Source organism: Leucoraja erinacea, chromosome 10 (assembly GCF_028641065.1).
Source record: "Leucoraja erinacea ecotype New England chromosome 10, Leri_hhj_1, whole genome shotgun sequence".
Taxonomy (NCBI): Eukaryota; Metazoa; Chordata; class Chondrichthyes; order Rajiformes; family Rajidae; genus Leucoraja; species Leucoraja erinaceus.
Genome location: NC_073386.1, coordinates 59,317,190 through 59,329,608, shown reverse-complemented (window position 1 = coordinate 59,329,608; position 12,419 = coordinate 59,317,190). Strand labels below are relative to the sequence as shown.

The following is a 12,419-nucleotide window of genomic DNA, read 5'->3' as shown; positions in this document are numbered from 1 at the left end:
TGTCAGACATGAATTACCTTTCATAAATCCATGCTGACTTTGTCCAATGATTTCACCACTTTCCAAATGTGCTGCTATCCCATCTTTGATAACTGATTCTAGCAGTTATTTACTTCATTAGCAGTGCATATTTACTTCAACCCAAACAACCATTAGCAGTGCATTTTTACACCATTAGCAGTGCATTTTTACTTCAACCGAAACAACCATTAACAGTGCATTTTTACTTCATTAGCAGTGCATTTTTACTTCATTAGCAGTGCATTTTTACTTCATTAACAGTGCATTTTTACTTAATTAGCAGTGCATTTTTACTTCAATAACAGCGCATTTTTACTTCATTAACAGTGCATTTTTACTTCACCTAACAGTGCATTTTTACTTAATTAGCAGTGCATTTTTACTTCATTAGCAGTGCAGTGCATTTTTACTTCATTAACAGTGCATTTTTACTTCATTAACAGTGCATTTTTACTTCATTAACAGTGCATTTTTACTTCATTAACAGTGCATTTTTACTTCATTAACAGTGCATTTTTACTTCATTAGCAGTGCATTTTTACTTCATTAGCAGTGCATTTTTACTTCATTAGCAGTGCATTTTTACTTCATTAACAGTGCATTTTTACTTCATTAACAGTGCATTTTTACTTCATTAGCAGTGCATTTTTACTTCAGTGCATTTTTACTTCATTAACAGTGCATTTTTACTTCATTATTTTTACAGTGCATTTTTACTTCAATAACAGTGCATTTTTACTTCAATAACAGTGCATTTTTACTTCAATAACAGTGCATTTTTACTTCAATAACAGCGCATTTTTACTTCATTAACAGTGCATTTTTACTTCATTAACAGTGCATTTTTACTTCATTAGCAGTGCATTTTTACTTCAATAACAGTGCATTTTTACTTCATTAACAGTGCATTTTTACATTTTCATTAGCAGTGCATTTTTACTTCATTAGCAGTGCATTTTTACTTCATTAGCAGTGCATTTTTACTTCATTTTTACTTCATTAGCAGTGCATTTTTACTTCATTAGCAGTGCATTTTTACTTCATTAGCAGTGCATTTTTACTTCATTTAACAGTGCATTTTTACTTCATTAACAGTGCATTTTTACTTCATTTAACAGTGCATTTTTACTTCATTAGCAGTGCATTTTTACTTCATTAGCAGTGCATTTTTACTTCACCTTAGCAGTGCATTTTTACTTCATTAGCAGTGCATTTTTACTTCATTAGCAGTGCATTTTTACTTCATTAGCACTTCATTGCATTTTTACTTCATTAGCAGTGTGCATTTTTACTTCATTAGCCGAGCATTTTTACTTCATTAGCGGTGCATTTTTACTTCATTAGCAGAGCATTTTTACTTCATTAGCAGTGCATTTTTACTTCAAACCAACCATATTTTCATTTTCAAACCACATTAAGGGCACTCACAGTTGAGTAGACATGTGTTCAGTGTTATTCAGAGCTCAGAGAGACGTGACCCTCTTGGTTCCTCCATCTTGCAGTGACTGAGTGAGGCACACCACTTCTGGGTTTTATAGTCCCTCTCTCCTCCCACCAGCAGGGGCAGCAGAGAGAATGGCAATTAAAAAAAAAAACATTAATATCTCTCTGATTTTTCATCGATGGGAAAAATCCTCCGATCCCGGAAGGAGGAGGGGGGCTTTGAGCGAGGTGACCAAAAATGACGGCTGTAGGTGGCGGCGTTTTCTCGGAAATCATGCCACAGCGAGCCAAAAGCGGTCAAGATCAGACTTTTGGTAACATAGATAAAGTTAGTAAAAGTTTTAACTGTCATAATTTTAGCCTAGATTATGAAGTGCTGGCTGTGTCCCTGTTACAATACTCTGATAGCATATTATTCAACTTTTAAAATCCCCCAAAACAGTTGCTTTCTTGAAGTATCTTTAAGGTTTGTGGGCAATAGGTGCAGGAGTAGGCCATTCGGCCCTTCAATAAAAAAGATGACATTTTTACGTTTGTTTAGGAAGGAACTGCAGATGCTGATTTAAACTGAAGATAGGCACAAACAGCTGGAACAACTCAGCGGGACAGGCTCTCCATCTCTGGAAAGAAGGAATGGGTGACGTTTCAGGTCGAGACGTCTGAAGAAGGGTCTAGACCCGAAGCGTCACCCATTCCATCTCTCCAGAGATGCTGTCTGCCTCGCTGAGTTACTCCAGCTTTTTGTGTCTATTTTACATTTTTACATTTTACTTGAATGACAAGTTGGAAGATGTTCCAAATCAGCTTATATCGATCAGAATTGTAAATTAATTCAGCAAAGTCTTCTTCCTGCAAATGCCGACAAAATAGGAAGATGCTTTCAGCCCTCTCCTGATACCCACCACAGACGGCCATTTGAAGACATACTTTGATACTAAGCCAGCATGATTCGCTTTCTGATTTTCCCTTCATTCCAATAAAAAGTAAGTTGCCTCTGCTTCAGGCAGTCATGTAACATACAAAGCCCAGTCATCCACTGGAATGGAATGAACATTCCACAGTTCAGTGGAACAAAGAAGTGGAGCTCCATGGCACCAAACCACTCAAAAGGTGGCTTTTTATTTATGGTTTATGTCAAAAAGATCACCAGAGCACCAGAATACAAATATCTTGGTGAATGGGGGTGGGGGAGTTGGTAGTGAAGAAGGGCATTCAACTCAGGTAGATCCACCAACCATAGCAACACATGATACTCCAGTAACTAAATACAACTGTCGCTTCAGCGACTTTACTTGGCCTCTCTGTCCTGCCCTAAAAGGCCTTTCCAATTTTTAATCATTCTTTATCAATATCCAGTTATCAGGGATGAGCTTGACTTTTGCTAGCTTTCACTATATAGATCTCACCCTGCAAGCGAGGCTGCGCTGAATGAAACTCAAAGTTCTATGCTGACACTAGAAAGCCCAGACTTACACACTACCAATTTACCAGAAAAGTTCTGCATTCTACAAACTGCTGGAGGAACTCAACAGGTCAGGTCTGGTCAGCTGAGTTCCTCTCGCAGTTTCCAGCATCTGAACTCTCTCTTATCTCCACGTACAGCATTTGATATACTTTGTCATCACTGATCTTCAAGGCAGAGAGAAATAGATTCTTGATTAGTATGGATGTCAGGGGTTGTGGGGAGAAAGTATGAAATTGGGGTTGAGAGGGAAAGATAGATCAGCCATGATTGAATGGCAGATTAGTCTTGATGGGCCGAATGTCCTAATTCTGCTCCTATTACCATTGAATATCTCAAAATAACAAAATGGTGATTCTATTTCTCCTCCCAGATTTATTTTATAGCCAGCAGTGCTCCCAGCATTGGCTCAATAAAGTTGCAAAAATTAGTTCAAATATTAAGACGTATTAATAATATTAATATAATATTAATACATGACAAAAGCTGAGTGACCGCGTTGGGAGTCAACCTTTGTCAAAGCAACCATGTAGACTTTTGAGTCACAAGAACCTGCAGATGCTGGAGTCTTGAGCACAACACAAGTGCTGGAGGAACTCAGTGAGTCAGCGGACCATCAGCGGATGGAATGGAGAGACAACGTTTCGGATCGGGAACCTATACTTTTACGCACCCCTGAGCAAGTTAAAACATCCCAAAGTGTTTCAGTGGATAAATATCAGAGGGTTTACTAGTGAGCTTTGATGGAAAAATGAAATGGAGAAGGTGAGGACAGTGAGCTGCAGGGAGGGAATTTGAACTCAGGCCCAAAAAAGCTGAATCCAACTGAAGTAAGGATTTGTAGGATGGGACTGCAGATGATGAATAAAACCAGATAGACACAAAAAGGATGGGTGACATTTCGGGTCAAGACCCTTCTTCAGACAGAGAGTCAGGGGAAAGGGAACCGAGAGATATTGATGGTGATTTCGAGAGATATAGAACAAATGAATGAAAGTTATGCAAAAGAGTAACGATGATAAATGAAACAGGCCATTGTTCGCTGTGGGCTAGGTGAAAATGAGTTACAGACAATGAGACACGACAAGACGACTTTGAAGCTAGTATGACTTGGGTGGGGGAGGGATGGAGAGAGAGGGGATGTCATGGGTTACTTGAAGTTAGAGAAATCATATTCATACTGTTGGCTTGTAAACTGCCCAAGTGAACTATGAGATGCTGTTCCTCCAATTTTCGTTGGGCCTCACTCTGACAATAGGGGAGGCCCAGGACAGAAAGGTCAGTGTGGACATGGGAAGGGGAATTCAATTGTTTGGCAACCGGGAGATCATGTAGGTCCAGGAGGACTGAGCTAAGGTGTTCACCGAAGCAATCACCCAGTCTACGTTTGGTCTCGTCGATGTAAAAGAGTCCATAACAGATACAGTAGATGAGGTTGGAGGAGGTGCAAATGAACCTCTGCCTAACCCGAAAGGACTGTCGGAGTCCCTGGCCAGATTTGAGGGCGGATGTATAGGGATTGAAAGATCAGCGACTTAAGTGGTTTACCAACCACGATGGCACTCTGTCCTTGCGTAAAGTTGCCCACAGAGACCAGCATTCTTTGCGTTGTGGGCTTCCTTTACCCTGCGGGTAGATGCTATCAGGAATCCATTCAAGCTATCCTTGAATCCAACAACAGTGGCCTCAACAACTTGGGTGAGCAATTAATTACATTGAGTCGTTTCAGGGACATTCATGGAAGTATAAACACCACATCAAGGTGGAACTGAAATATGTATTGTTGGGATCATAATTTACCTTAAAATCTTTATTTGGAAATATTTAACTGAGAAAATTACATTCCACCTACATAAAGCCAGGTATTTTGCTAAACAATAATTGCATGATGTCTCGGTTTTAAAAAAACCATATACTATGTATGATGCAACAAAGCATTTTTGAATATATTTAATAGTCAAACTATTTTAGAACGAACTGAACCTCCATCAATTTACATTAGTCCCCCTTGAATTCTGATGAATTAATTGTAGGCTACGTTCAAAGTCTGAAGAAGGGTCTCGACCCAAAACGTCACCTATTCCTTCGCTCCATAGATGCTGCCTCACCTGCTGAGTTTCTCCAGCATTTTAGTCTACCATAGGCTATGCATGAGAGCTTGGTAGCAGCTTCAGCCTGTCGGCTTTATACCCGAAGTATGTAGGTATACTTCATGTACAGCTACATACATGTACACAATGTGAGGCCACGTTTAGAGTATTGTGTTCAGTTCTGGGCACCACGTTATAGGAAAGATGTTGTCAAGCTGGAAAGGGTACAGAGAAGATTTACGAGCTATAGAGAGACTGGGACTCTATTCCTTGGAGTGCAGGAGGATGAAGGGTGATCTTATAGAAGTGTATAAAATTATGAGAGGAATAGATCGGGTAGATCACAGAGTTTCTTGCCCAGAGTGGGTGAATCGAGGACCAGAGGACATAGGTTAAAGGTGAAGGGGCAAAGATTTAATGGGAATCTGAGGGGTAACTTTTTCACACAAAAGGGCAGTGGGTGTGTGGAACAAGCTGCCAGAGGAGGTAGACACAGAAAGCTGGAGTAACTCAGCCGGACAGGCCGCATCTCTGGGTGACGCTTGGGGTCGAGACCCTTCTTCAGTCTCCACCCGAAATCTCACCTATTCCTTCTCTCCAAAGATCACAATCACAATAATACTTTATTACCCAAGTATGTTTTGCAACATACGAGGAATTTAATTTGCCAAGTCAGTCACACAAATAAAAAGCCTGTCCCACTGAGTTACTTCAGTTTTTTGTGTCTCTCTTCGGTTTAAAGCAGCATCTGTAGTTTTTCCTACCTGGGGAGGTACTTGAGGCAGGGTCTATCCCAACGTTTAAGAAGCAGACAAGTGCATGGATAGGTCAGGTTTGGAGGGATATGGGCTAGACGCGGGCAGGTGGGACTAGTGTAGGGACAGGTGGGACTAGTGTGGGACAGGTTGGGCTGAAGGGCCTGTTTCCACGCTGTGCCACTCTAAGGTGTGGCCGTGAATCGTCTCACCAGGAGCCGCCGCCCGCACCATGGCTCCGATCCACAGGGACTCGGTCACCCCGACCGACCGCAGGGCGCCGCTCAGTCTCAGGTTGTCGTCGGCAGTCGCGACGCTGGCCAAGAACCCGAACCTCTGCCGACAGAGTTTCTCGGCCGCTGCCCAGCGTAGCCGCTCCGGGCGGTACACACAGTAGTAGTGGCGGTGAAAGACACACGGCGTGTCCCCGGCCGCTACACGCGACTCTGCGGAGAGAAACAAACACCTTCAATACCCACTGTCCTGTCGAACAAAGCCCCTAGGTTCAACTTCAAAGCCTGGTCACCGCGGGCTCCACTCACCTGCTGCCACCAGCGCCCCGGACACACACAGGAACTGTGGGCGAAGCAAAGACATGTCACCCGCAATTATAAACACAGCAAACCAAATTAGAACAATTATGATTTAGAAAACAAGTAGTCTCATTTACCAGAACGGCCGCACGTGGAAAGATCGCGCCCACGACCATCTCCTGTTTGGAAAAGGGTTTTTTTTAAGACAAAAAAAAAGCGTTTCTATGCGATGAGCGGATTCTGGACAAAACGGAGCAAGAGTGATGTTTAAATTGTGTAGGACAAAACTGCAGATGCTGGTTTACACCGAAGATAGATACAAAATGCTGGAGTAACTCAGTGGGACAGGCAGCGTCTCTGGAGAGAAGGGATGGGTGGCGTTTCAGGTCGGGATCGCTCTTCAGACGTGATGTTTACATGACCGAGTGAGCGACCCTCGCTATCCCTGGCGCACAGACGAGGGGAACAATGAACAAACAGGATGTCTCCCTCTGCTCACCACCCCTATCATCCCACTAACATCAGCTCTCCGCTTCTCAAGGTTCACACTATCTTCTGAAGGAGGGTCCCGACCCGGAGCATGTTCTCCAGAGATGCTGCCTGACCCGCTGAGTTACTCCAACACTCCGTGTCTTTTGTGTATTAACCAGCTCCTGCAGTTCTCAGTTTCTGCAATAACTTCGTTAGTTCAAAAATCAACAGAGAAGGTCAGATTTCCACATTAATCCGTCTAACTGCCGCATTAGAATGGCTTTAAAGCAAGCTAGTTCGCACCTAACAACGTTAACAATAGCCCGTTTAATTTATCATCGTTACTTTTATGCATATATTCCATTAGTTTGTTTTAAATCTCTCTATATCACCGTCTATATCTCTCGTTTCCCTTTCCCCTGGCTCTCAGTCTTAAGAAGGGTCTCGACCCGAAATGTCAACTATTCCCTTTTCTCCAGAGATGCTGCCTGTCCCGCTGAGTTACTCCAGCACTCTGTATCTATTTAAGGAATTTAAACCGCTGGCCAGGTCGCCTCTAGCCCTGGCCACCCACATTGCAATGCCAACTGTGTTTCGCCGCTTCCAAGTCGCGAAGTACACAAACAGTAAAACGCGCCGCCCCGTGTCCTACCGGTTTCTTGGGAGAAGGGTCGAGTCGTCGTCCAGGGACACGGGATACATCCCCTGTAGCCTCAGGGCAGAGCCCACCGCCGCTCCCCATCGCCAGCGCCTACCTCCCTCCCACCCCGTCCACCTCCCGTTCGCTTTCGTCGGTTCAAATGTCCATTCTGCCAAACGTGCTTTTAATTTCGATGCCCTACTGTTGGGAGACAGCCCCGGGATGGTGCATCCTCACACCCAGGAGAGTAGTCCGGCTCTGTCCCCACACACAACAGCGAATGCAGAGAGTGCGGTGACACACTGCACCGCCAACTACAACCTATCACCGCTGCCCATGGTTTAGATACCCAGACAGTCGCAACGGGACTTCAACAAAGTTACGTTTGTAGACACAAGTTGCAGGATGCTGTCAGCATCCAACTCGAAGGAATGCAACGGCTTAACGAGGTCGGGGTAGGAGCAGTGAGCGAGACTCCACAGATATGAATAACCCTTGCTTTCCCTCTCTCCTCCCTCCCCACCCTAGTTCTCCGACGTTTCACTGTCCTCCTGATTAATTTTACTGTTTGTATGCCTCCTTGCCACCCGCCCCTCAGCTAACAATGGACCATTCTACAATTCCTTATCATCGATTGCTAAGTTTGGAGGAACAGCGCCTCGTATTTCACTTGGGCAGTGTACATCCCAGCGGTATAAACAGTGTAGATTAACCCTTATTAATCCATGCCATTAATAATCTCCACTACACTGTACATGGTATTACGGTACTACACAGCTTTATACTAGCAAGGTCAGCTCCTCTCTTTCCCACACTAGCCACGCCGAGCTGGATACGAATGTCTGAAAGTTTAAATGTTCCTGTTTGATTATGGAATAAAAACTGATCTTTCACTGGGTGTGTTGTTGTGGATCAATCATAAACAAATAGTGACTTCACTAATTTCAAGTAAGCCTTGCTTTCCCTCTCTCGCCATCCCTCCCCCATCCTAGTTCTCTAGTTTCACTCGAGAAACTAGTTTCACTGTCCTCTTGATTAACGTTAAGGGCCTGTCCCACTTTCCCGAGTTACTCACGAACTCTCCCGAGTTTCCCCCTTGATTCGAACTGGGGAATGTCGGTAGCGAGCTCGTGGGTGTCCGTAGATGTTTCGTAGCGGCTCGTAATGCCAACCATAGGAACTCGGGGCATAAGTCGGGACGTGTTGTCAACATGTTGAAAAATGTCCACGAGTTAAAAAGAAAAAGCCCCTAGTACCTACGAATGGCTATTACCGTAATTCTCCTAGTTCGAATCAAGGGGAAAACTCGAGAGAGTTCGAAAGTTTGCATGCCTCCTTGCCGTCTTCACCTCAGCTAACAATGAACCATTCAACATTTCCTTGATCAACGTCTGCTTTGATATCTCGTTTTCACGCCTTACCCATCCCTATCACTGTGTCTCAATCTCCCCTGATTCTCAGGCTAAAGAAGGGTCTCGACCTGAAACGTCACCCACTCCTTCTCTGCAGAGATGCTGCCCGTCCCGTTGAGTTACTCCAGCATTTTGCGTCTGTCTTCGGTGTAAACCAGCATCAGCTGTTCCTTCCTACACACCCCACCCCTGGTCGGTCTGCGGAACGAAGCACTTTGTTGACAAGCCTGGCGTGGGTGACAGAAACAGGTAGTCGGGCAAGCGAAACAGGGTCAAGGCTCCTATGTTGCTTGTTCGTAAAAGCGATGCCGCGTTCGGGAAGCAATCGTTTTTAAGCTGGGAGGTAAAACGATATTTGGATGAAAAGAGACTGTATACTTTGAACTAAAATCGCGGTCAGAAGTTAACTGGCAATAAGGCATGGGACGAGGCAAACGGGATAGACACAAAATGCTGGAGTAACTCAGCGGGACAGGCGGTATCGCTGGAGAGAAATAATGGGTGACGTTTCGGGTCGAGACCCTTCTTCAGACTGAGAGTCAGGGAAGAGGGAGACACAGAGATATGGATGGGTATGGCGTGAAAACGAGATCAAAAGGGACGGGGATCAAGAGAAAAAGTAGAATGTTAGCCAGGAGAAGTTGACAACGAAGCATGCAGAGATAAAATTAAACCCGGGGGACAGTCAGACTGGTCAGAGAACTATGAAGAGGGAGGGATGGAGAGAGGGTTGCTTGAAGTTAGAGAAGTCAATCTTCATATCCCTGGTACGTAACCTGCCCAGGCGAAATATTAGGTGCTGTTCCACCAATTTGCGAGCACGTTCGTTACTCGAGCACGTTGTGTAAACCCGCATCTGCAGCTCCTTATTTCTGCACAGAGAGGCTATTCCTCAAACGTAATCAGCTTCGTCGCAACAGAGAAGGAAGGAGAACACGGAAAGGTCAGGCAAGACACGTTGAAGGATTAAATAACACGGGCACTTCTGGATTGACGGACCTGCTGATGAAAGAGACCGTTCCCAGTGAAGCGCTGGTGTTCCCTACACATCAGTAAATCACTGCTTCGCCCGAGTATATCGGGAGCGTGAAGGACGAGAACGATAGTTATTACATCTCCTGCGTTTGTGTGGAGGAGCAGCTTGAAATGGGTGGGCGTTAGATCGGGGTTTCCCTGGGAAGGTAAATCAAAGTTAACGTGTCAGTTCGATCTAATATCGAAGCGATCTCTCTTTTCCCACAGATGCTGCCTGACCAGATGAGCACATCCAGCATTTCCTGCTATGTTTTATATTTTCAACGGGTATTTTTGATTGTCATGGAGGATACCTTCATTATGCTGATGGAAGGGTGGAGTCATCCCAGAGGCGATGGGGATGAGTGGGACTGATTCACTGCACGGAGCGGGACAACTGGGCATCATCTGGATGAAGGGAAGGGGCAAGAAGAGGAGGGACGGGGAGAGAGTGGCCTGGCCAGTAGTTGCAAAGTGCGGCCTGAAGTCCTGGGAAATAACATCGCCCACCCCGTGCGAACAGATGAGGCACAGGAAGAATGGGACAGGGCCCCACAGAGACACGGTAGAAGGATGGGGTGTAGCATCCTTCAGATTTCACCAGACGTGTGTCAACAACATTCGCTGATTTCCCAAAAGTTACACACACGTCAAAGAAAGTAAGGCAAGATTCTAAAAATTGTCCAGGTCACAGCGAAAGCCACAAACAAACGATGGTCAACTACTTTTTAAGAGGGAGATGTTGGATCCCCGTTGAACCGGAACAAAGAATTTATCCCACGTGTAGGAAGGCAGAACTACAAATCACAAGTTGCCGCAGCAACGGGTTTTATGCTGCGGACGCAAGTAGAATCAATGGGGAGGTTGTTCAAGCCGATTACGAGTTGGCCGAGGAAGAGGATGCCGCCGTGATCGTTCTCAACGTAGACACGTGGAATTGCAGATGATGTTTGGCAAAAAAAAGACAAAATGCTGGAGTAACTCAGCGGGTCAGGCAGCATCTCTGGAGAACATGGACAGATGATGTTTTGGGTCGGGACCCTTCTTCAGACCCAAATAAACTTCGCCTATCCATATTCTCCACTCCAGCACTCTGAAACGTCACCTATCCATGTTCTCCACAGATGATGCTTGACCCGCTGAGTTACTCCAGCACTCTGTGAAACGTCACCTATCCACGTTCTCCACAGAGACCCGCTGAGCTCCAGCACTCTGTGAAACGTCACCTATCCACGTTCTCCAGAGATGCTGCCTAACCCGCAGTTACTCCAGCATTGTTCAAGGAAGAACTGACCTTTAGGTCCTGCTGCTGATGTAGTGCCACTGGAATGCCAGGGGGAAAATCAGACAACGGGAGACTCATGCTAGACAAGAGCATTAGGTATAGTGGTGAGAGGAGACCAATATAAAGGGAGGCAGGGTTTATAAAAAAGCAACAGAAGACATAGTTCCATGGAGAAGAGGATGCTGTGATGGTGTAACTATCAAATCAGTCCTACTTGTGGATCTTGGGAAGAAGGAGTTAGGATGCAAGTGAATTGTGTATAGAAACATTTAAAAAAAAAAGGTGCAGGAATAGGCAATTTGGCCCTTCGAGCCTGCACCGCCATTCAATATGATCGTGGCTGATCATCTAAAATTAATACCCCGTTCCTGCTTTCTCCCTATATCCTTTGATTCCTTTAGCCCAAAGAGCTAAATCTAACTCTCTCTTGAAAACATTCAGTGAATTTGCCACCACTGCCTTCTGTGGCAGAGAATTCCACAGATTCACAACTCTCTGGCTGAAAAAAAAAAAGAATCCTCATCTCAGTGTTAAATGGCCTACCCCTTATTCTTAAACTGTGACCCCTGGTTCTGGACTCCCCCAACATCTGGAACATTTTTCCTGTATCTACCCTGTCCAATCCTTTAAGAATTTTATATGTTTCTATAAGATACCCTCCCTCTAAATCCCAGCTGCTGCAAGGACGAATGTCAGTGTTCTTTTTCAGGTAATTTGACAGTAAAACACTCTTGACTCGACTCCTGACTCTTCACAGAGACCTTGCCATTGAGTCCAGTGAATTGAAAAACAACGGTAGTTCACATGCATTTAAGAAGGAACTGCAGATGCGGGAAAATCGAAGGTACACAAAAAAAGCTGGAGAAACTCAGCGGGTGCAGCAGCATCTATGGAGCGAAGGAAATAGGCAACGAAACCCTTCTTCAGACATGTAGTTCACATGTAGTTTGAGAATTGGTCGTCTTCCAGAAAGGCCGATTAGTACGGGTGTCAGGGGCCATGGGAAGGCAGGAGAATGGGGTAAGAGGGGTAAGAGGGAAAGATAGATCAGCTATGAGTGAATGACTGCGGAGACTTGTTGAGCCGAATGGTCTAATTCTGTTCCTATCACTTATGAAGTTCTCCAGTAAGGATGTCAATGATGGCCACAGACAATCGTGTAACGTATAGAGGTGGGTCAGAGTCATAGGGAAGATGTGGTTGGTGCTCAAGGTGCCCAAGACCCATTTTGCCAACCTACCACCCTTGGCAGCAAATACATTAACTATAGATGCATCTATTGACAGACAAATA

General features: G+C 44.8%; 1 protein-coding gene across 1 annotated transcript in view; it reads right to left on the bottom strand.

Moving 5' to 3' along the window:
* Positions 1-7,894, bottom strand: part of LOC129700667 (adhesion G-protein coupled receptor D2) — a 311,685-nt gene extending 303,791 nt beyond the window's left edge. The window contains exons 1-4 of the mRNA XM_055641248.1: positions 7,428-7,894; positions 6,442-6,483; positions 6,314-6,347; positions 5,984-6,217 (exon numbers count right to left, since the gene is read on the bottom strand). Coding sequence (XP_055497223.1) covers positions 5,984-6,217; positions 6,314-6,347; positions 6,442-6,483; positions 7,428-7,517 — 400 coding nt within the window. The 5' untranslated portion in view covers positions 7,518-7,894. The remainder of the gene's footprint in view (positions 1-5,983; positions 6,218-6,313; positions 6,348-6,441; positions 6,484-7,427) is intronic.
* Positions 7,895-12,419: the final 4,525 nt, after the last annotated feature.